The following is a 24,831-nucleotide window of genomic DNA, read 5'->3' on the forward strand; positions in this document are numbered from 1 at the left end:
TGGGCTGTGTCCAGGCAGGGCTGCATCCAAGGGGGGCTTGTGCAACTAAAACCACTTCCATCCAGTGCCTCAGTGACACCAGAAAAATGCTTTTGGTGTTTGTTTGGTTGTTGTTTTTTGTTTTTTTTTAATGGCTGCTGTAGGTGCCACATTACATTTTATGACTGGCTATAATTTTTAAACAAAGCAAATAGGCAGCTGGTGGACAGGTATTAACCAGGCAGCAGTCAGCCTGTCTTGACAAGGCTGATTCAGGTACAGCATTTGATAATGCTCATGTGGGAAGGGTGTGGATGATAATCCCAGAGGAGAAAAACAAACTGGATAGAGTGCACTCCATCATGCTGACAAAGACCTGAATTGTACATGCTGGGGTGCAAATAGGATTGTTTGCATATTCAGCTGACTCGCTCTTCCCATTTCCCATCCCCGAACATAGGTGGTGCCTGAGCTCCTTGGGGAGCTGTTTGAGTTGGGGGGACAAATGTGTATGGGGGAGGGGGGTAAAGGAGCATGTGGAGGAGGAATGAGAGCAGAGAGGGTGCTGATTTCAGGGGCTACAATAGAAAGGGCCTAGCTGGTGGGGAAAATGCTTCGGGGATAGGATTTATCGGACTGAATATAGGAAGCTACAGATAAGCTTGTCTGACAGGCTTCCTTTTATATCCCTGACATGCAGTTTATCCCACTCTGAACTAGACATTTGCTCTCCAGAGCAAAATAAAGGTCCAAGATTTGATTTCTTTTTTTTCCCTTTCTTTCTTTTTCTCAGCTGTCAAGGGATAAAGCTGAACTGAGGCGGGGAAAGGAGCATTTATTCCCAGTGGGTAAAGAGAGGAAGGCTGAAATGAAGGATTTTCTCCAATGATAGCACTCCCAGAGCAGCAAACCCCACCTCTGAGTTTCCAGTAAATCTGCAGGGAGTACAAAGCAAACCAATCAAGAAATGTCAAGGTGTATTTGCTGTCCTACTAACCTGGTGCCCCATTCCCTCTCTGGCACATGCTGCTGGGACACAAAGGTGCATCCCAATGCTGTGTGTCGGGGAGGGAGCATGGCCGTGAGCCCAGCTGGGGCAAGGTGACCAAATGGCTCCCAACTCCTGCTCTCCAGCCATCACAGAAAGGGGGTGCTGGAGGTGAGCTGCCTGTTTTGGGAACAGTGGTGCTTGGGGTCTGTGCCAGTCCTTTGTACCATGCTCTCAACGAGGCAGAAATCCAACTGTAAAGAGGAACTCACACACACTTATCTGCAGCTGAAGCCAAGCAGCTTATGTTAGAGATCACTTAGACTTGACTGCTGTCAAATACTGGCTGCAAGTGAGATGGGTTTCCTCAGTGCCATATTTTACTTGGTGGCACATCTAGAACTTTTGGAAAGAGCTTTCTGAAATAAGCTCATCTTCAAGTTTTTTGCAGGTGTCTTTTTTACTTTTTCTTTTTTTTTCTTCTTCTTATAAAGAGAATTGGGCAATGACAGAATTTTCATGAAAGTTACCTCTTATTCTCTTGCTTCATATCCCAATGAACTATAAAGGAAATGCTGATAAATTTGGTATATTCCCCATCTAATGTTCCTCTGTGCTGTCCTCAGAGCATGTCCTACCCCTAGTTGCTCTGTTAACTTGTCTCTGCTTATAACACTCCGTACATAAAACACAACTGGGCGCTTTTTGCTCTGATTAAAATCATGCTGTGCAATAGGAAATACAAATTAGCTCTGGTCTTTGGGCTCCTGACAAGTTTCCAGTGCCGCTTTCAACACCACAGAGATTGTGTAACTCCATCTGTGCGTGCTCTGTGTGGTGACGTCTCCCCCTCCGTCATGAGCTGGGCTGGCTGCCACTCATCCAGGTTCAGCTATTAATACTTCAAGCAGCTTTTAGAACTGAAGGAGGAAGAGATGTTGCCAGCAGCTGGGTGAAATGCAGAAACCAGCTTTTCCTTGCTAGGGGACTGTGTGGGAAGGGTTAAAAGAAGAAGGATTTCCTAGGTAATTCCCTCAGTCTTGATGTTTGTGCAAATACCTCCCTCTTCAATGAATGATTGAGGAACTCAGCACAGGAGAGCCAATGCTTCAGTACAAGATTAACCCCTGAAGGAAGAGCACAGTAGCCTCTTATTCAAACTAGAGCTTAAGTTTGTGCTGCCATGAAGCGCACGGCACTTTCCTGCCTTCTCCAGGGATTCAAGCCAGGCACACTGTGTTACATCATTTCAGTGTTGCTCACAGAAGGGCTGAGGCTCCAGCTATCGTGTCATGTTTTCAGCAGAAACCTGTAAGTCTCGGCGACTTCCTCTGAGGATGCTGAAGCAAACAGTGCCCAGACCTGTGAGTGAACAAGTTGCAAATGACATCGCCAGTTTGAAACGGTGCGTGGGCACGACGTGGGCGAATGTTCCCTGCACTGGGTGTTTTCTAAAGGTCTCTGAAGCATGAGGCATGACTGAATGACTTCTGTTTTCTTTAAATGATGAGTGGGAGAATTTTGAATCGTTGGTCTGCTTTTATTTTTGTTAAACGTGTGTGGGCTGGCAACATGACTCAGTATTTTCTCTGCAGATAAAAAGATCATACTGCCAATTCTGGGTATATTTCTGACAGCTTCCTACAGAGAACTGGAACACTTTTTCAGTCCAGAGCTTTGCTTTTTGGTAGCCTTAAGCCTATTGATGTGAAAATAAGTGATTTTAAAAATGAGTGTTTTGCCAAAATGTACATAAATACACTGAAGAAATGACCAAACATGGGGAAAGTCCCTCTACCTCCATGTTTTCCCAACAGTTTATCTGATTTTTTCACGGCCATCAATGTCTGATTTTTCTTTCTGATTCTCCCTAGCCTCAGTTGCTGCTGGGCCATCTCTTTGACTGCTGGATATCATCTCTGGTGTTTATTTAGCCATCCATGTCCTGCTGGGTGACAGCCACCATCCTGTGACTGATGGCTGTGAGTTGTCCCCACCTCCAAAGAGACAAGTAGGCATATTTGTGGGTGCATGTATGTAGTTCAGGCAGAAGTCCCCAAAAACTCCCCTTTCTCCCTTCTGGCAACCTCCCTGCCCCGCTCTCCCTTCTTCATCCTCCCTTTATGCCATGTACAGTGTATGGTGTGTGCTCTGGGAGATACACAAAGCCAGCCATGGGCTTTGGATGCTTTCATTGTGCGACAATGAGTGCCCTCTTCTCCCATGCCCTCTTCTCCACTAATGTGCAGTGTGCTGGTGGTTATGTCTTTGATAAGAACAGGTTTCTTGCTAAGACCCCCACCTGTAATCATAACTCAACATTCTAGAGCTACCAATAAACCACTTTTCCCTGCTGATAGCAGCCCTCAGCCCCGTGGACCTTGCTGAAGGTCTGTGAATGGCTAGAGAATAACAGACTAACAGATGAAAGATGTTGCACAGCAAAGGTTATCTGTGAAGATGATGTGCCTGTAGATTCCTTCTGTAGAGTGTGCAGAATGAAATGAATTCCATACACTCTGCTTATTTGATTGCTAACTTCAACCACAGAAGAATTCCCACATTCAGTCCCTAGGAATGGCCTTGGCTAATGTGACCTCTACTTAGCACCATGACCCAAACCCCACTGTGATCCTGACTCTATACTGGCCCATACAACAGTGAGCTGTACCTGACCCATACATGCACAAGCATGTATTACAGTACTAGGCAACTGTATCATCTTCCTATCATTCCAGTTCCTCAGTCCCAAGATCTTCTTCCTGTTCTTGGTGTTTTTTGCACCTTCCACTGTCCACCCATGGCAATACTTCACCCCGAGCTTAAGGCTGAGCACATCCATCATCCCTACAGACCTCATCAGAAGCCACTTGAAGTGGTTGACTCAAGTGCCTTTGCACATTTATCTCATAATGATAAGAAACAGGTGGCAGGCCTTATAGTTTCTCCACAATCTTCACATTATTCAGGAATAATCCTACACTTTAAGCCCTTTTTACCCCACAGCCTGATTCTAGCCTTAAGGATAAACTATCAGCCAGCATTCCTTGAAACACAAGCAGAAGCACTCTGCCTTACTGAGTACCAGCACTCAGGCTTGCCCTGAAGAGCAAGAGGTGGTGCTCTTTAGTCCTTGGTGTCCCAATCTCTAACCCTGACTTCAGAATCTGAAGAGCTGATGCTCTTTACTTACAGTCCTGTACTTCTGAGTGCTAGAGTCACTCACCCCTGCCAGCCCCAGCCCAGACTGTGTTTCTAATGGTTTTGCTGGAATCTAGGCACAGAGATGGAAGCAGCCACTGGGACTTGCTTGGTGTACAAACTGTAAGTTGTGTTTTTCAGAGGTTGTGCTTGATGGGGCAGAGCATGGTTTGGTGGATTTTAGGGTGGAAAGATTATGTTTGGGCACGGCTTGAAGGACTAACTGGCTTGCTCAGCTGCTAAGGGGATGGTAGGCTGGGTACAAAATGGGGCATGGGGGACTGTAACAGTGTCTGTACATCAGTGAGCGAGCAGGGAGTCATGGTGTGTGGCACTGATCACTCTCCTTTCCTAAAACAAGCTTCACTGTTCCTGTCTTCTTACTTCTCACTGCCCTTCCACTGGTTCTTCACCACTGTCTCCAGCTTTTTTCCTCCAGCCTATGGATTTCCAGAGCTACCTGCTGCTCTAGAGTTGGTTCTCCAGCCCTTCCACGCCCTGTGTCATTGCTGTCTTGCCTGCTTTTGGCAGCCAGAGCTCATCCAGAGGCCGAGCATATGAACCCTATGTTGCCTATTAGAAGGCAGTCTGCTGACTGTATTTCACGTTGGTGTGTCTTGCTGGTTAGGAGACAAGAATGGAGAGTGCTACAGCCCCAGGTGTCTTCAGGTGTCATTGTGTTGCTGTGAATAATGAGCTTGCTTCTGAAGATTTTTGGGGATTGGCCTTTAAACTTGCTTCACTTATTTACACTGAAGGTAGGTATTGGAATTTTTTTGTTTCTGAACTGCATTTAATAAGACTGTCATAGAAAAGCTCTCATATTTCTGGGAAGAATACTTATTAAAAGAGGTTTTGTAATTGTTATGGTGTGCGGCCCTCAGCTTTCCTGAAATTTTGCTGTGTTACATTCAAATATAGTCTAGTGTGAGAAGCTTGGACTTCGAACTTTGAAAGAAAGCTTGGAAAGAGAAAAGTTAACAGCAGGTCAGACTGAGGGAGGTGGAGCTGCCTTATGCTGCTTTTTCTCCAACAGATGAACTTGGTATTCCCCGCCTGCTTAAGGAGTGCCTACAGTAGACTGAACCATCAACACACCTTGTGCTGACATAAATCACAGTGGCAAAACGATATTGCTTGTGGCAGTAGGCAAAGTGCTTATTAAATAGTGAGCATTACTTTGCATGCTTAAGATCACAACTACTCTCTTTAAAAAAAAAAAAGTTTTTTCCATAATCAAGGCCAGTGAAGGGCACAGGGTGCTGAGACCAGCCTGCTTCCTCATTCTTTGCACTCTCACTGATGGGCTGCTTTCCTCTGTGTCAAGTGAAAACTTCCTCACCCAACCCAGTAGTGCTGCACTCACCCTGAGCCCAGTCAGGTCTCCTCCCCATGTAGCACGTCTGGCAGCCTCACCCCATGTCTCCCGGGAATACCCACCCTATTCCCATGTGCCTTACCAAGGTGTTCAACGGGTTTGTCGCTTGTGGACACTTCCTGATACGCAACACGTGTGCATTTTTACAGCCAATTTGGATCAAGTCATCACTCCAGCTGGTAACTGCAGCTTCCAGATAAGACTGACCATGTGACAATGTAAGAAACACCCAATTAAGGAGCAAGGAATTGTCCATTTTCAGACTTCAGAGTGGCTACATACACCAACACTTTGTTGCACAGACACAGAATAACAACTCTAACTGGAACAGTTCTCTTGGTAGTCGTTACACTGCCTGTAATTGTTTCTGCAAGAGTTTGCAGGCCTTACCATCCTGGGTGTGCCTTTGAATCAGAGTAATAAAGGGAAACACTATTTTTAATGAGAGAGCCTTTTGGTATGTATTATTTCTTGAAACTCTGAAATCATCATTTGTTAACTTACTGGTGTTTTTTGCCCCTAATAAATTTTACATCAGCTTTTTAGAGGACTGCTGGGTCTGTGGCCACATTTAGAGTTGCTGAAATACTGGGATGTGTTGGAAAACTAAAGAGTACTGAAACATCCACAAATAATGTTCTGCAGGTCAGAACCTTGTGCACTTTCTAAATAGGTCAGGGTTTGGTTTGAGAATCTGGTGTTTTTTGAAGATACCCTTTACACTTCCTTTATTTCTCTGTTTCGTTCTCCATTCACAGAGTCTGCATGCTGGATTTATTTGTTTTACATTTCTTTGCTGTCCATTTTGCTGCCAAATCATCATCTCGTGTTGCTTGTCTTATATAAATGTTAACATTAGCAAGCTTTACAGTAACAGTCTGGAAAGGAAACATTTACTTCTGAGCTTCCCTCTGCTAAACAAACCTACAGCGTTTGCTTTTTTGTGGCTACTGGTGGTTAAGGCCATGGGTTGTAAAACTGTAAGGCTGTAGGCAGTGTCTATTACAGTTATGATCACTGTAACATGCACTTCAACATATTTACCGTTTCGCTTTTAAATTGGTACATTCAGCGTGGAGGACATGGCTCCCCATTCCCTCATACAGTATAATCTCCATAGGTCCTTGAAAGGCTGCAGGAAAAAAACAACTCTGTTTTAAATGCTACGTTTTTGTTCTCGATGACACATAATGAAAGCATCAGTGTTACTTTTGTGTCCTGAAAGAAAGGGTGATAGCATGGAGTGGAACAGTGATTCACACGTAGGCAGAGAACTTGACAAGAAATAAACCATTGCAACACCGAGTTGAGCAGCATGGAAACACTGGCTTGTCCAGGCTTCCTAAAATCAGATGTCGCTCCGAGAGAAAGCACCACTGCACGTCCCCTAGCCTTCCGTGTATGGAATTCGCTTTGTGCCTGATGGCTTTGAGAAAACATTTTCCAGAAAGTGCAGCAAACGAATGCTACGTCATTGATTGTCTGTGCCCCGTGGCTGGGTCTTCAATTGCTGGACCACATAAGGGGAGTTCAGCAGGAACCGACGGAGAAGACCTGCGTGGGTCCCCGTGCCCCGAGCAGGGCCGGCCTGTCCCCGCCAGCGGCCGGGCTGAGGCCAGGGTCGGCGGCGAGGGGGCGAGAGGTGGCAGCACGGGCGCTGCGCGACCCCTGCTCCGAGCGAACTCCGCCGGCTCGTCAGAGGGGTGTCCGGCCGGGGCAGGGCCGGGACACGGCAGGGCAGGGCAGGGCAGGGCAGGCCGGGCCGCCCCGAGCGCCGCCGCCGCCGCCGCGCTCGTTACATAACGGGGGGGGCCGGCGCGCGCCGCATCCCGCGCCCGCCTCCACGCGTGTCCTCGCGGCACCCCCGCCCCGCCCCCTCCCCGCGTGACACCGCGGGGGGGGGGGGGCCCAGCGCGTGCCTTCCCCCGCCCCGCCTCCCGGGAGGGGCGGCACGTGCGCGCCCCGCCCCGCCCCGCGCGCTCGACGGGGAATCGCTCCGCCCCCGACCCTCGCCGCGCATGCTCAGTCCCCGCCGCTTCGGGCGGCGCGGGGCGGGGCGCGGAGTGTTCTGCGGGGCGCAGGCGCGGCGGGGACGGTCGCCAGGCGGGGCGGCCGGGGCGGGCCTTCCCCCCGCCCCCCTCCCATCCCCGTCCCCATCCTCCTCCTCCTCCCGCCTCCGCGGGGGCCGGGTGACGCACGTGCGCGCGCCCCCGCGCGCTGTTGTCCGCTCGCTCCCGTGCCGCCCGCCCCGTGCGCGTGCCTGCCGGCGGCGGGGGGCGCGCGCGGCGTGCGGGGCCGGCACGCGCGCTGTTGTTATTGGCGGCGCCGCCGCGGCCGCGGCGGAGGGAGCGGGGCGGGGGGGAACGGGACGGGACGGGGAGGAGCGGAGCGGGGCGGGCGGCTCAGTCAGGGAGTTCTTTAAAGATGGCCGGAGCGACGGCCGCCGCTGCGACCCCCGTGTACTGCGTGTGCCGCGAACCCTACGACGTGAGCCGCTTCATGATCGAGTGCGACATCTGCAAGGACTGGTTCCACGGCAGGTAAGGCGCCGCGAGCCGTGCCGGGGCCGGGCGGCGCGGCGGGGCAGCTGCCGGGGCGGGCGGCCGGGCGACACCGGGCACAGGCGGTGGCAGTCACCTTCTCCCCTCCCGCCGGGGGGGACAATGGCTGCGCGGCGGCAGCACGGGGGGAGCGGCGGGCGCTCGCCCCGTCCGGCTCCCCCCCCCCCCCCCGCTCCCGGCGGGGACAGTGCCGGCGCCGGCGGGGGCGGTCGTCCCCGGGCACATGGGTCCGCGGCTGCGAGGGGGCGGACGGGCCGGGCCAGGCGGCCGGGCGGGGGGGGCCGGTTACGAAAGAGCAACAGATGCGGGGCTGGCGGGGCCGGGGCCACCCCGAAGTTGTGCCGACTGTGCGGAGGCGTCGCGTGTCCCCCCGCGACCCGGGGGGGTCTCTCCCGGGACAGGGCGGTCTCCCAGCGGAGAAGTGCGGGCGCTGGGGTTGTCCCCGGCCGGGTGCGAGCTCCAGGCTGCCCGTGCGTTTTGTTCGGGGGGCGGCAGAGGAGGAGAAAGAGGGTCGCCCCGCACCGCTCGCCGCTTTGACGTTTCCAGCCTGGTCCCGAGCGGCCGCCGCCGCCGCCGCGCGTGTGATTTGCGAGCCGAGCGTGTGAATAATAAAAGGCCCGTCGGCAGCCGCTGCGAGCGGCAGGAAGCGGCGGCGGTGGGGATTCACGGGCAGTTAAACAAAGGAGCAAGTTGGGGGCCCGCGGCAGCGGCGGCAGCGGCTCGGCCGGGCCAGGGTTGCGGGGCCGCTCGGTGCCGCCCCCGCCGTGCGGGGAGCGCCGGGGCGCGCGCGGCGCCCGTGATTGACAGCCCGGCGTTTAAATACCCCGAGCGGCGACAACAACAGCGCCGGCCGCCCGCGCCGCGCCCCCTGCCGGCCAGGGCCCGCAGCGCCGCCCCGACCCTGCCCGCGGGGGCCGGGTGCGGGGTCCTGGTTGTTTGGGTTTGCTTTTTTCTTCGTTTATTTTCCTGTTTCTTCCCCTCAAATGGTAAAAGACAAACGCCGGCAAAAAGTAGGTTGTGTATCTGGGTACTGCTTAACAGTAATTGTTACACACGGGTGTTCTCTTACCACGTTTTAGGACGAAAGGAAGGTTCCCAGCATTTCAGATGTTTACTCGTGTGTACGTCGAGTTGATTTGTTCTTTCTCCATGGGCTTCGAACTGCAGTATAATAGAAAGTGTGAAAAGGGCTCTGTAAACAGTAAAAACTGTCAAAGCAGGATTGTTGTACCTTAAAAACAACCTCTCATTAATATTTTTAACTAGACTGCTACTACTCTTGCCAGTACTGTTGTTTAGAGCAAGACATACAACAGCTCTTTTGGGTTACAACAGCTTAATACAAGTTTGTCAGAACTCGGTCACTGCCTGCAATAAAGGTGCAGGCATTGCCTGAAGGTGTTTGTACAGTTACAGGTTCTTTCTCTTCCAAGTCTTTTTCTGCGTTTGTGTAGTTGCTCTTTCAGAATGTCCTGGCAATTGCTCAGGTTCCATGCAGGCTTAACTTAAATGCCAGCTTTGTGCATCAGTATTACTGGGGTATGGGTGAATTAAATTTCTGAAATTGTTATGAGGAGGAAAGCATTACCTGATTCAAAGGTGGGACAGACCACTTGGTAGCTTTCTTGGATCTTGATCTGCAAAAAGCTCCACACAGGTTACCGTGATTGAGCTCTGTCATGTAATGGGTAGAAAAAGCCTGCTAGCACTGAACTGCTTTGATAGTCTGAAACCCTAAGAGTGGAAAATAAGCAAGCAGGCCAGCAAGAGCTGGCAACAGCCATGCTGCTTTGGGATTTAGCTGCATGCTCACCCAGTCCCATGACTAAGGAACAGGTTTTTGGGAGACACGTTGCCCCCTGCCAGCTGTGGTCTGCTCTGGGAGTGCCTTTCCCCTTGCTTTAAGAGTGTCTGAAGACTGTTACATAGCTTGTAAAAGAAAACACACACTCTCAAATCTTGAAGTTTTTGGTGGACTTTGTAGTTTCCTGTTTTCTTGATTTTATATTTTTTCTTTTTTTTCCCCTGGCCTGTGGAATGGGACTGATGTGTCTTCTGTCTTAAGAAACATATGAACCCAGACTGTGGTGTGCTAGCATGATACCTAGCACATATTATTGGATTGCGGACTCTTTGCTGCCTTCCTGTGTACAGTCAAGAGAGTGCCTGAGCAGTACAGTGGAGACAGTACAAAGTCTGTTCTGGCAGATTGTTACTTAGTCCCTTTAAATTTTTATGTGATTTTTTTTTTCTCTGCGTTCTTCATGTGCTTTCTGTCTTCAAATGATTGTACTTTGGTTTGCTGTTATCAATGTATTAGTACTATGAAATACGCATTTTATTGCTTCTGGCAAATATTTGTGTTAAAGCAAATGTTTTGTTGTGCCTGGCAAGGCTGTGAACCTGCATTGTGGGTTTCAGTTACTCTGAGTGGGCCTAACATCCAGCCACAGTCTGGTGTAATTACCCCTTGTGAACAAAAGAGCGTAACGCGGGTGCCTGCGCACTGTTTGAGGCTTCGTCGCCTTCCTGAACGGCTTGCAAGAGAGCAGAGACTAACGGAGCTTTAGATGTGACAAACTGTCAAAGCTTTCAGATGGGCAAATCCATTTATATTTTAGATAATTTTTGTGTTTTCCCCATCTTTTTCTCTGCTTTAAATAAAAATGTCACATTAAGCTGATTCCCGCTTTCTGGCTTGTCTAGAATGTACTCTAGCTAGAATGCAGCATAAAAAGTCCTTTATACTGCTCTGTGTGCTCAACTTTTTCTTGGATCTGTTCCGTAGCTCTTGAAACCTCTTTAATTTCTTGGTTTCATCTTCAAATGATATGTATCATTCTATGATACTTCTCATGCTGTCTCTGCCTTCCTTCGTTTTTTGATGCTTCGCCTCAGTTATTAGGTTAACTACATGCTGTCATCTTTTCTTGTATGTGTTTTTTGCTGTGATGTATTCTGTGCATAAGTTACATATCTTTTTTTAAACTGATCTTAAAGTCAGCTCTGTTCTTGAAATATATTTGTGAAATTTGTAGAAATCCTATTGTCAGCTTTGAAATTTTTGTCCTTTTTTCCGTCCATGATACGTGTACTTGACTCGATTAATATGCATTGCGTAGATGTGACTTATTCCTGTAGACTAGATTTCAGACAGGTCAGAACAAACTGAAATTTAAGCATATAATTCAGGTTTTGTCTGCACAGTGTAATGTTGTCTGTAATGTTTCAGGAGTAAAGTACTGTAGAATTGGCCTTTTGAGGAGGTTGGGTATGTAAAGCTGCACTGGTACCATACTAGTTGAAAAGGAGTGTGCGGAAGTCAGTCAGGTAAACTGAGAGTTAAAAATGCAGATGCCCCTACAAAGTCTTCTGTGTAGCACTTTTCCGGGGATGTTTTGTTTCTCAGCAAACACAGTGAACTTCTAACTTGCCTCCATGATGAATAGGTTAAGAAGTTATCAAATGTGTGCATGTCAATTACAGTAACGATCTTTGCCTTTTGAAATGCCTGCAACCTTTCTAATGTATTTTTTTGCATTTAAAAAAGATATTTGTCTTTTTTTTTTTTAAACAAAGGAAATATTTTACTATTCAAAGAATGTTTTACTATTCAAAGTTAGAGCAATGGGGCATAGAAAGGGAAAGCATCCTTTTTTTGTTTGTTTAAAATTAGCACTTCACCTGAAAATTTTGTAATGGTGTCAACTTTGGTGTCTTCCCCCTCAAAACCAAGAATTTTTTTTATGTTTACAGAAATAAATATTTAATTTCAGCAGCTTAGAGTGCAATAAGGGAAATACAGCACTAATCTGTATGTATGTACATGCTTCTGTTGCAGAGCAAAGTCAGATTGATTAAATTTATATGGAATTGTTTTTAAATTGATAGCTCTTCTTCTCAGGATTAATTCTGTATTTTGTATAGTCTTGAAAGAATCAGCTTTTCCCTTTCCTAGAGCAGTTCGTTGATGGTATTTTGCCATTAGGTGTTTGATGTTTTTTACAGCTTTGTCATTATTAGAAAACATTTAATAACATCATTTGAAAAGAAAGGTAATTCGTGTACTGTTTGAAGATTATCATTTAAACTGCAGATGCCTTGAGGCCTTTTTTCCTCAAATGGAGGAAAAATTCAATGCCAAAGTCACATCTGAGCAAAGTTCACGTAGAACATATTTTTTCTGATATTGTGTAGATTTAAACGTGTCTTTGGTGTCTGAAGAAACACAAAACTTCTCACCCGCTCCTTAATATGATCTCGATGTAAAATCAAGGTTTCCCTCTTACAGCTGTTAGGTTATGTGGTACAGGTCTCTCAGTACGCACTGATTTGTGCTCTGAAGGCAGGCTTTTTCCTTAAGAAGGCAATGCATGTGCTATAGTGACTACTTTTCCCGAATTGGCTCTTTGTTTTGGAGCTTTATACATGAGGTTCTGCACGATGGGCTTCGCCAACTCTTTGCTGCTGAAAGAGGCTGTCCCGCTCCTGGCTGCATGCTACTATAATTCCTCTTTTGCTGGTTCAGTGCTTGCCTGATTGGTAAATCAACTCTGCTCAGAAAACTGACAGAACCCATTCTCTTTCAGGGTTAGCTTTTTGTTGGGTTACTGAGCTGAGTGGGCTTGTCAAAGGCTAGGATGAGTCCGAGAGTGTTGCAAAACACTTGGAGGAATGTGTTGTTGGAGATGATACTGCTGGGAGAAGACAGAAGAGTTGCTCATTTTTCTTTCCCACTGCCCACTTGGGATTGATAGCTCACCCAGTTTTGTAGAGCCTTGTTTTTGTGTCTCAGTCACCATGTGTGATTCTGCCCAGACTCAGTTGCTCAGCTAGTGGGGTCCAAGGGAATCAAGGCATTTCCAGTGCAGCTGCAGGAGCACAACCCCAGAACATCATCTGTTTGCAGGGGTAGGTGAAGCTCTTGTATCTGTCTTGGAGTTGGAGAACAAGGCAATGGTGATGCTTATGTCGGGGAATGTGGAGATTGCAGAGAGACCTTTACAAGTGTTTTCTGGTGCAGACCTCTTTACAGAAAACTAAGGCCTTGTAGTTGACACATTCAGGGGCTTGAACTGAATCAACAAATCTTTGTCTGGTCAATAGGGCTTTGGTATGGCACCAGAGAACTCTCAAGCTTGACTTTCTGGCTTTTGTGATGTATAAGCCTTAAATTCTTCATGTGGCAATTTGGTGTATCTTAGGGAAGTGTTTTAGACCAAGGGAAAGCTAATGTGTTTAATCTTACTTTTCCTTGGCTTAGCCATGTTTCCTCAGAAGATGGAAGCCTCAACTTCAGTCAAATAAGCTGTGTACCCTCTGCCAAAGAATTAAGTAACTGGAAGTGACTTCAAGCTCTTCTAACAATACAAAATCTGAAACAGTTTTAGTTAAACTGAAATGAAACTAGTTATAATGAGGATGCTAGACAAGCACTTGTGTAACTGGGTGTCTGTTTCCAATCCTTTTATATTCATCATTTGGACAAACCATTTTTTTCCCCTTGGTTCCCATCTGTGAAGTGGGAAGACTTATTAATATATATTAAAGTTAGATGTGTTCTACCATAATAAGCACTGAAGAGTTAGTTGCAAGTATTCAAATTGCTTCAGTTTTTGAAACTGTGTTTCAAACATGTAGAATTGTGTGCAAGTTTTTCTCTTTATAGTTTTCTTGAAGAACTGGCTGTATTTGAAGTAGGTGTACTTTGAAAGTTAGCACTCCTTTCCTTGAGATCTGTAATTTTGTACTTTTTTTTTTTGCATTTGTTCTGGAATGAAACATAGATGTTTTAGCCTATGCCTTCTGATATAGTAACTAGGACAAGAAAAAAAACATGCTGTCCAATAAAGATCTGTAAGAGAACTGAATGGTACACAATTCAGCTTTTTTAATTAGAAGTCCAACAAGATTCTAGTGAGTTTCTAAACAGTTATTAAATGGTAATAGTTCTAATTTCTAAAGTACAAATTAATTATTACCTTTTCAGTGTTAGTTAAAAGATACAGAGGTTCAGATTTAGTAATTTAAATGCTACCTCTAATTTTCTGTAATATTATAGTTAGCCTATATTTTTGGTATAATTGTTTTTGTTTTGGCCATTCTTGACTGTGCAAATGAAAGCACTGTAAGTATTTGTGTAATTTAACTGTGAATTTTTTATTAGCTAGTTAATTTATGATGATTTTATATTTCAAAATGTCATTTGTTGATGCTCATGTAGCACTTCAGTATCTTCCTTTCCCTTTGTTATGTTTAATACATAAATGATTTGACTGAAGAATTCAAATGTTTTCAGAAGGCTCTGTTTTGTGACTTTTGTATCTAAAACTAGAGAGGTAAGAGGAGTCTGGTTGGGTGACTGCTGCTTGGTACACTTAACTTCTGTATATACCTACTAGGTGCTATAGTGCAGAATGTGAAATATATTATTTTTACTTTAAACTTACCTTGATCTGTTGATAATGATGAGTTCTCTTAGAACAACACAATGGCAGTAAAATGGCCAGAGTGGAGTATTACTCTGTTAACTGCCAGTGGGAAAAATCACATTATTTTGTTTTCATTCTTCATTTGTGGTTTCTAGCTTTTCTTTTTGTGGATAGTTTTCGAATTCATTAGCAGATTTTTTTAATGATCGGTGCAGTTTCAGTGCACTTCCTGCATCATCTTTTGAAAGATCATGCAACAATACAGTGTCTCCATTCTGTTCACATGACAGTTTGCACAAGTTGAAGATGAACTAATACTCTTCATGTAAATATTTGTACTTTCCCTACATCACTGTAAAATAAAATACCGTTGTCTCAAAACAGCTCTCAGTAATCAGTAAAGATTTACGTAGGTACAATACACATACTTAAAACCATAAGCATGCTCAAATTTTACCTTTGTCTCATTGCTCAAGTATGAAAATTCAATTAACAGCATTGCTGTTGCTTTATTATCAACATATCAGAGATATTTTAGTGAAATACAGAGCTTTTAAAAAAGCTAAGCTATTTTTCGTTTTTTCGGTCCTTTCTAACGTATTATAACATTAGCTCATGAATACACAGAACTAACAATCTGTGGAGTATGAATTGTCTTGAGATGTCTGCTGTGTGGTGGTAATATGGATTTATGTGGCTGGTTACCCTCCTCAGGTCAATTCTGCTTTTGAATGGAATTAATATTTAATACTGTTTTCTCCATTACTTCAGCATTAACTAAAGTAGACTTCAAAACTGGTGTTTCTTTTTGAAAATACGGAGTTCGTTGTTGCTCAGGCAGGCATAAATGCTGATGTTCACCACAAAAGCAAGAAAGCTTTTTTTTTAAACCCTCCCACATTATTCTGTCTTAAAAGCCATTTGGAGTAAGTATGATTGTTCTAGATTTTTAATATATTGTGGTATAAAGTCTATTTATTTTCATCTGAAACTGTCAGCTGATATTGCAGCTAGGGTGAGAAATTAATTTCATAAATTTAATTGTGTTTGTTCCATTTACATTAATACTTTATTCACTTAAAAGCTCTTTAAGCACTGTTCATGAAAATGAGTGCAAGGAAAGGTGACTCTCTGAGAAATGGAATCTTTGATATTGAAGAGATGGGATTCATCTGATCTGTCATTCTTGCCACTTATCAGGCGGTATTTTCTAAAGAGGGTGACATTTTTCTTTTGGGATATTGATGTTTGACTGCCAATAAACAGAGGCCAAATCAGATAAATGAAGAGCAGCCAAAGAAATTGCTGTCTTATTACCCAATAGTACTTACAAAACTTCTAGTTGTCTTGCTCAACATACTGATTTTTAGTTTTGTTTCAATAACAGGAATATTTGGATCTTTTCACTAAAGGATTACATCATGCTGTTGACTTGCAAAACTTGGTGTCAAGAACAAGCAGAACAAGAGAAATGAGGTGTTGGGAGTCACCATAGGGCTTTCGGTGGTACTGCTGGGCACATGTCTGAGGTGCAGAGTGCTGTACGGAGCAGTCTAGGAGCAGTACCAAAAGCAAGGTAGCTGTGCTAACGAGCCACTGTGCTCAGGCAAACATTGCCAGTCTGCCTCTCAGCATAGTGCTGTCCCTTATTTCATGAAGGTGTGCTGTGCTGACATATCACAGCCTCAAGCCCACTCTGTCCTAGGTATTTCTGTGTGCTCTATTGCTTATGTAACAGAGGACCAAAATCACGTCAAGAAAACTGGTGTGCACATGTAGTCTCTTAAATCTCAAGCTAAGTTCTGACTGCAGTATTTGTCTGCCCAGAGGACCCATCAGTGTGAGGCAAAGGTGAGCAGCAACTTGCTGCCTCTGATGCTGTGCTCTCCTGTGTGAACTAAAGTCAGGACATCTCGGGGCATCCGTTTGCATCTCCTAACACTGCAGTAAAATGTGCTGCTCTGATGGAATGAGTATGACAGAAGTAGTTTAGAATGCTGTTCCTATTCTTGCTAAGAACAAATGGGACAGCTGTAGTATTGAGTGACTGGACTGATGTCCTTGCTGAAAAGTGCTTATTTAACATTGAACTGAGTGAAAGCAGATGCCTTGGCTGTACCTTACTTACACTTCCAGCATGGTCAGCTGGCTTGTGCTTGAAGCATCATGAAACTGAAGGATTTAGGTATTAACTGGGGTTAGGAGTATCATTTGAGTAGATCAGAATTTGCAGAAGCAAAGGTGCAACTCTTAGGTGCTTCTGCAAATGTTACCTCCTGACCTTTGTATTTTACTGGTAAGGGTGGATTCCAGTTTCCCTTTGGTTTTTGGAATTGGTGTGTCAGCTGGGCATTGCCAGTGAGAATATACTGTACATTCTGTTTCCTGGTCCTTATTTGACTGTGGAAATAAAGTTGCTGTCTAATGAACAAACACAAACCCTCCACTTTAGAGAAGAATAAACCTTTTTACTCCTAGCTAGTTCTGATACTGAATAGATTTATTACTATAAGAAAGAACAAAATCTTGTATATAGATGAAAGGAAGGTATCACTGGTACCAGTGTTCAACCTCTCAATGCCAGGTGCTGTTACTTGCTTCTGGCAAAGAGATGCCTTGTGTACAAGTTGTCTTTTCCCAAAGATAGTTCCTTACATTAAGGAATAGATCTGAGATTTCTGTACAATCCTGTTTGCCTATTGCACATTAGTGCTCTTGTGCCTTTTTTCTTCCCCCCAGCATAGGAATGTCGGTGCTTCTGTCTAGTTGGCTGAATCTTTGTTTTTCATAGGGTTGCACTGCGTCTAATTCTCTTTTTTCTTTGATGTCTAAAATAGTGATGTTATGTGGGTACTGGGACAAGGAAATGAGCCAAAATCATGAAAAAGTGGTAAAACATGGGAAAAATAAAGCTTAAGCCTTTCATTATGATCAGTGAAATGATTTTGAGCAGACATCTTGTTTGTCTGGACTACACTTACATGAAACAGGCATGGTGTATTTACACCGTGTGATTAAGAGTGAACTGCAGTGCATTCCTTACTGCTTTTGGTACACGTGTGCGGAGAATGGAAGTGAATGCATCCCTGCACTATGCGATGGCAGTTCTCAATGCAAACTACATGGAAAATTCTCGGGGAGTTGCTGGTGGACCATAGCGGTGATGAAGCAGTAAAACCTCTATTTGCAATTTTCCATTCCAGGGCAACAGTACTAAACTCTAACATGATTTTCATGACACATTATTAAATGCTTTGAATATTCTTTTTTTCTGGGGTGGTTGTTTTTCCTTTTTCCTTTCTTTTCTTGTACTGCTAATAGGGAATTTGGAGACAGAAGTAGCAGATAAATGTTTTATATAAATGTGTTGGTTAACCTAGTAAAATAAAATTCTGTTTCTTATGCCAACCTGAGGAAGCTGGACAAGCATCTTTCTACATACACATTGCTCTGAGCCTCTGAGAAATTCATCAGCATTCTATGAAGCTTGTGCACCATGATACTTTGGAACAAGGTTTTTGTTAGGAAATGTGCTCTATCCCTTAATGTGCTTGCCATGTGTTTAGAAGAAAAACTGTAAATCTCTAAATGGTCATTGTTGGAAACATACTGACTATATGCCAAGAGGATCGGAGTAAAGTAGATACTTCCTTTTCAAAACTGTACCAGACACAAAATAACTGAATGGAACGTATGGTTTTCAGGTGTCTGAAAAATTGGAACTGAGATCAGAAGATTTTTCTGTTCACATGGGGTATCTACAAAGGGAGTAAGCAGCCTCATATAGAAGAGTCTTGTAGGCAAAAAGCTGGATGGAGAGAGATCAAGAAAGTAAAGACAATGCAGAAGAAAACTGTTATCAAAACAAAGAATATGTGGAGAATATTAACTTGTACTGCAAGAGTGTGAAGTTTTAGTTTGAACATTAATTTGTGACTGGAAAAAGCCTCTGTGCTAAAGTATCTGTTGCATAAAATAAATGTTGCAGTGACCAGTCACTCTGAAGTGATGTGAGGAAGATCCAAGTCCTAAAGGAGCCAGTGGGCTTGGTGATACTTGCTGATACAAATGCATGGTTGAGTTTTTGACTGGATGGAAGCTACTTTATGGTGTGCAGAACATAAGGAGCGATGATCAGCATTAAATTAAATTTGAAATGTAACTTCTAGTATCTTTCTCTGAATGGAATCTAACCTGAATCAGCTGCACCAAGTCCAATTTAATTTATTGCATTTTCTGAAGATAAATACATAGTTTGAGGTTGTCTTATGTAACTCTATGGCTTAAATTGCTAAAAGAAAAAAGATACCTTTTTAAAGAAAGCTGACTCTGAGTGTATTTAAATTGATGTACTACAAATTACATTGTAAGGTTGGGGAATTCTCATTCTTCAAATAGCTTGATTTATTTATTTTTTTTTAGGTATTTCTAGTTTTAGTTAGTTTCATAGCCAGTGCTATGTAATGTAAGAAACCCCTGATAAATAAACTTCTGTAATTGAATTGTGAGAAAAGCTTTATACTTCACATTCAGTGATATGTCAAACTCATTAAAGGCTCTTTAGAGATCATTGACCTCTAAATCTTTATCTAAGAAACACTTCTGGGAAAAGATTATTCTTCTGTCAAGTATTTACTACTTTTTGCTAATTATCAAAGAAAAACCTCTTTGGCACTCTCACATAATATTAGTGAAGGTTGTAAAGAAAACCAAAACATCATTATCACTTTCAAGCCAGAAAAGCAACACCTGTTAAGTGTTACTTATAATCCAAAAAGTCTGGCAGGTATGATGCAGATCTTAGGCAAATTTCAAGTCCTTGCCAGCTCTTGAAATATTTAGAGAAATTGACAGTTCTGCCTTTTTTAAAAGAAAAACAGGTACATTTGTAGTCTAGGGAATAGACTACTATATTCCTGTAGGAAGTGCTATTAAATCTGAAGACTGAAAAAAAGTATTAGTATATCTTAAGACTTGGAAAAGGTTGTGCTGTAATTCATGCTCACATTATCTATTTATTCACTAATGTCAGAAGCAGGGACCAGAACTTAAGATAATCTTGTCAGTGTCTGAGAGTTTTAACCAGACCCTTGTGTTCGGGTCATGTTACATTCTGTGTTGGGCCCATAATTCTTGGATACCTTTCTGTAGAGTAAGAAGTCCTAAGTGGGGGAGATAAAGGATATCTTTACATAAAAAGTGAGCTGGAGGTGAACATTCCCCTGAGACATGTGGGCTTGAACTCTCACAACCTAAATAAGCACTGCTGCCATCTCAGTTGGAAAAACAAAATAACTTCTCCCTTCATAACAATGTTTTAGTGCCCAGCACTTCGACAGTCCGGCAGCTGTGCCTGCCTCCTGGCTTAGATGCCAGGGAAAGTGGCACATGCTGGGTGGGAGCACAGGGTGAGCACAATAGTGGGTGCTTCTGGAATTTTCAAGTGAAGTGCTGAGGTGCTAGCTGACTGTAGGTACTTCTGAGGTTAGCCTTCTTCTGAATTTAAGTAGGCTTCAGGGACCAGCATCTTTAACTGGATATTGCCCTAATAGCCATATGTAGATGAATCTTTTCTTCTGTGTTCTTGCAATTTCGTTTTTTCCCCCCTCCTGTTTAGATGGATTTCATGTGCTTTGATCTGCGGCCGTTGCCATTTGTCCTGTCATTGGGCATTAGTGAGCAATGTCTGTTACCTTTCCCCTTCCATCAGGGCAATTTTCACACATTGATAGTTACACATATTGATAAGGTCGGAAATTTTCTCCCAAAGAATTAATTTTGTGTTTTTCACAATAAGTAAACCATAATGTCTCCTGTAATTTTTACAGGAGCAGTAATTCAGTATTCATTTCCAGGAGACCTTTTGCAAGAGGTCCTCTGCTTCATGTTTCATATTTTTCCTGTGCATTTCTTTGAACATTCTCGTTTGAGTCATGGGAATTTTGTCCTCTATGAAGAAGAAGGTATTTTAAGAGCTACATATGTGCACACTACACATATACTGATATATGGATAAAATCTTCTTTTTCCCGTATAAAAGCACTGGAGCTGAGTAGCACAGACTGTGAAGTCAAGGTTACCTCTAAAAGTGTTTGTGTATAAAATTTAGACTAAAACATGTGGATTTGTGCTTTTGCAAGTACTTCAGAGGACTCTAAATAGCATATGATAGAGCAAAAATGGTTTTGGTAACCTGGATCTGAACTCATAAGAATTTTAGATTAAAATCAGTATGTCAAATTATATCCAGAATAAAAATAATGAATGCAGATAGAATTCAGTGCTGATGTAATGCAATCCCCAAACTCTATTTAGCTTTGTTCTTCACTATTTGAAGTTTCCACATGGTCTGGAAATTACTGTGCTTCATTAATTCCATCTGAAGAGGATTGAACAGTTAGATTTCTGTAGCTAGAATAATGTGTAAAAGTAACTTCTTGATATGGTAGGATTGCACGGGTGCAGTTTTGACCAGCATGCCCCTCTGGTCCTCTATAAGCAGCTGAGAATCCAATAAAGATCTCCAAATTATAGGCATTATCTAGTTGATTGAAGGAGCTTTTTCTGCTTACTGCTCTGCCAGCCAGCCAATGTAACATCTGATATTTAGACTCATTATCTGTGTATCTGAAACAGTTTGCTTGTATCATAGCTTAAATAGAAGTTAATGTAATCAGATACTCCATCTGCTTTTGAAACGAGCATGGTGAGCTAGAGATGAGCCAGTTTGCTCTCAGATTTCTTCAGAAATGAAGCATCTGTCTCTACTTGCTATTGACTGCAAATCTATTTGCCTTATACAAGTAAGGTATTTCAAAGCTATAGGAGCCATCGTATTTTTGTGTTGTGATCAGAAGATGCAGAAATTATTCAGCTTAATAAAAAAGCTTGCTAAAAAGTTCTAGCAGTGTCTGAAAAATATTGCAGGCTGGAGGAAGAGTTACTCAGTTGAGGAGCAGATGAGTTGGAAAATGTCCTTGATTTTTATTTTTCATTTTTTATTTTTCTTAAAGGAGAACTATTTCATGAGTTTAATTTTGAAGCCAGTAAAAGCTTTATTTCAGGTACTGCTGCCGGGTCTCTGAATGCTACTGTGACTGTTCAGGCTACTTAGTAGAAGGCTCCAGGAGGTCTTTAAACCAATCTGGGTAAGAACTTTTTAACCCAGTTAGGGGGTAAAGTGTTTTTGGTGTAAGGAGCCAATTAAAAGGTGTGTAAAGCAGGCTGAAGCCAAGTTTGCTGTTGCTGCAGTCTGTAAAAGCAGAAAACAGACATACAGTAACCCAAGAATAAGGGATTTGCAGCAGTGGAGTTTTAAGTTGTGCTAATACTGGTTGCTGGTGCTAGAATGTGGGAGACAGAAAACTGTATCTCCTAATGTTGTTAGCAAAAAAGTCCTATTTTCAAATCATTCCTGACATCATTTTTCAATTGAAGTGGCACAGTTTAAAAACAATCATTAGTGTCCTAATGATTGCCCCTCAGGCCAGGAAGTCATTGTGGGTTTGTTGTTGTTCGACTCCAAATCCTTTTTTATCACTTGAGATACTTGAGAACAAGACAGATCTGATGGTGTCTACTGACAGTGTTACTCAGGATGTCATAAGCTTTGCAGACTGTGTATTGCATAAAATAACAGTGCTGATAGTACTTGTCAGGCTTCACAATCTTTTTAAACAGCTCATCTTTATTAGGCAACATGATCTTTCTAAACAACTCATCTTTATTAGACAACCGGAATAACCAGCTCGTACTCTCTCTGTAGGAGTCTGCAGTCCGTGCACTTTGTAGATGAGGAACATTCAACACTTCTAGCTGTCAAGAAGGAGATGGAACTGCTGAAGACATACCAAAAAATTTCCAAATGAATTTAAAAATGCTTAGAGTGCAGATTGCCTAAAAGAGGTGGTTGAACTAATATTAATGTTAGAGACAATTGTTACATAAAAATAATATAATAAATGTTTTTTTGTGAGACTTTGATGTAGGTAATTATGGAATTTAGAAAGTGCTGTGAGTATGCAAGAACCATTAGTGAGATTTTGTTGTGATCACTCTCTAAAAAACACAGGTATCTTCCCACTTCAGAGTGGTCCTCATGCATCTCTCAAATTAGAAGGTGGGAGTTTAGCTGAAAGTTTGTGCTTTTGATCTTCTTCTGCTTTATGGAAAACTGTTTGATGTGGTTTAGAAGTGTAGCTTCCAAACTGTTTGGATTACTTGTTTTATAGTTACTGTTGTACTTCAATGTATTACTGGAAAGAGTGTTTTGTAGGCAAATACTATATTGGTAGTAGCATAATGTCATACACCTGCCCAGAACTTGCCTCAGCTACTCCTGTAGCTGGAGCTACAGATAATTGGTCTCAGGGATCTGATTAGACACTTCATCAGAGCAGGACTGGGATGCCTAAAAGAAGTCAGACTAAGACCGTCTTTATGCTGTGCTGTCTAAGAAACCCTTGGTTCACATATGATGTTTAGTGCCAATGTGTCCATCTCTTGGACTTGGTAGTGCCTCTCTTGATGTTGTGTGGGGTATGTGGTTGAAGTCAAGGAGGTTTTTCAGGTGCAGGCAGGGATGTTCCCTGCAGTTTAACTGGTAAGGTGTTGGCAGTTTGTCTGTTAGGCCACAGTAGTTCTGAGTCTTAGTGAATAATGAAGTCCCAGCTGTGGGTCTGACCAGGGGCAAGTCCTGCTTCCCGTATCCCTCTCTCCGAATTACATAGTCCTCTTCCCTCTCTCATAGATTGCCTCTGACAGCGGCCCAGCTGTGCTGTAATCTGACTTGATAAACAGGCAAAAGACTGGCTAGGTTAGTTTCTGTCAGATTAGTGAATAAAAACAGGTTGCCTTGTAACCAGGCAAGTACCAGGGCTGCTGCAGGGAAGGGGAGTGGGAGTGCTTTCTTGGAAGGGAATGAATAACCTGCCTCTTCCAGTGGCTGCAAGCCGTTGAATCAATGCAAGCTATGTCATGTAATTGCTTCCTAAGATTTGTTTGTCATTTTGGATTGAACCTCAGTTTCTCTTCATAGGGTGTGTGTTTATAATTCCATTAATTTCAGTCTTTTTTCCTTCCTTTCCAACGCCTTCTCTCTTTGAAACAAGTAACTAATATGTCTGTTCTGTGTATAAAAGGTCCTTGCTCTACCTAATAGGAAACTGCTCTGGAAATGGAACTGAAATTCCTGTTGTTTGCAGTCAAAAGACTTGGTTGGGATGCGAGTAGATCTTAAAACCGTATAATACGCAGTATTCCATTAAGATGGCTATTGAGAATTGACAGGAGTCTGTGTGGAAGTTGGAGCTGAGGAAGATTAGGACAAAAAGCTAAGAACCTAAAAGTTGAGGCAGGCAAATATGTGTAGACTGTATATCATAGAATCGCTGTGGTCAGAAAAGATCTCGTAAGATTATCTGAGTCTAACCATTAAACTAACACTGTCATGTTCACCACTAATCCATGTCCCCAAGCACTATATCCACATGGTTTTTGAACACTTAGAGGTGGTGATTCCATTTTATATATATATATATATGTATGTATATATATATAATTAAGGACATGTAATAAGCAGCTTTAATTTGCTGTGTTAAGTTGTCGTAGTTGCTTCATTCCTGAATGAGTGAACGTTTAATTAACCTGTATACTGACTTCCCTTTTCCAGCCTTTTGTTATCTCTGTAGAGCTTAGGATATTTCTTCCTTTTTTTCTGCTGGGGAAATAATGGTAGCAATTTTAGTAGTAGTTTGTTCTTGGGTAGAATACAACCACACACAGAGGCACTCAATTAAGATGTCTGTTTCAAGATGGGTATGGAGGCTGTTTTAAATGGTTGAAGATTTTGTAGTGTGGTGCTGGGGTTGTTTTTTTGTTGTTTCTGTTGTTTGGTTTTTTTGTTTTTATAGAATCAAGACAAGAGTGTCAGTTCTGCCTTTAAACCCTCTGGTTTGAAGGTATTATTTTAAAGTACTTAATTTTCGCTTGTTGTAAGTTTGGGATTTTTTTTTTTTTTTCTTATTTATAAGCACAATTAGAATAACCCTGTCTGGGAATTGAAATAAGGCAAATTACCTAAATAAGATGCAGTTATGTGTCAGGGCGGTTTACTAGATTCTGTTTTATCTTAGGGGGGAAGAAGTTAACTGTTGACTTGGAGTCTTGAGGAAGAGATAAAAATACATCACTGAAGAACTTTCTTAATCACCTATAAAACTTTTGTCATTAGTGTATACAGAAGAAGTTATTCTCTGTCTTAAATAACTAATGTGTTTTCTTCTCTTTGTTTAG

General features: G+C 43.2%; 1 protein-coding gene and 1 long non-coding RNA gene across 4 annotated transcripts in view; both read left to right on the top strand.

Annotated features, from left to right (window-relative positions):
• The first annotated feature begins 1,699 nt into the window (after positions 1-1,699).
• LOC109146097 lies at positions 1,700-5,993 on the top strand. 2 transcript variants are annotated; one of them, XR_002047895.3, is made up of 3 exons: positions 1,700-2,372; positions 2,842-4,926; positions 5,696-5,993. It is a non-coding gene; the product is annotated as an uncharacterized LOC109146097 (long non-coding RNA). The 2 variants fall into 2 exon arrangements; XR_002047894.3 differs by having other exon boundaries at positions 1,713-4,926.
• A 1,927-nt stretch (positions 5,994-7,920) lies between these two features.
• Positions 7,921-24,831, top strand: part of KDM7A (lysine demethylase 7A) — a 65,806-nt gene continuing 48,895 nt past the window's right edge. For both annotated transcript variants that reach the window (XM_039570813.1, XM_039570814.1), the window contains exon 1: positions 7,921-8,086. In XM_039570813.1, coding sequence (XP_039426747.1) covers positions 7,971-8,086 — 116 coding nt within the window. In that variant the 5' untranslated portion in view covers positions 7,921-7,970. The remainder of the gene's footprint in view (positions 8,087-24,831) is intronic.

The sequence above is a fragment of the Corvus cornix genome, chromosome 1A (genome assembly GCF_000738735.6).
Source record: "Corvus cornix cornix isolate S_Up_H32 chromosome 1A, ASM73873v5, whole genome shotgun sequence".
Lineage (NCBI taxonomy): Eukaryota > Metazoa > Chordata > Aves > Passeriformes > Corvidae > Corvus > Corvus cornix.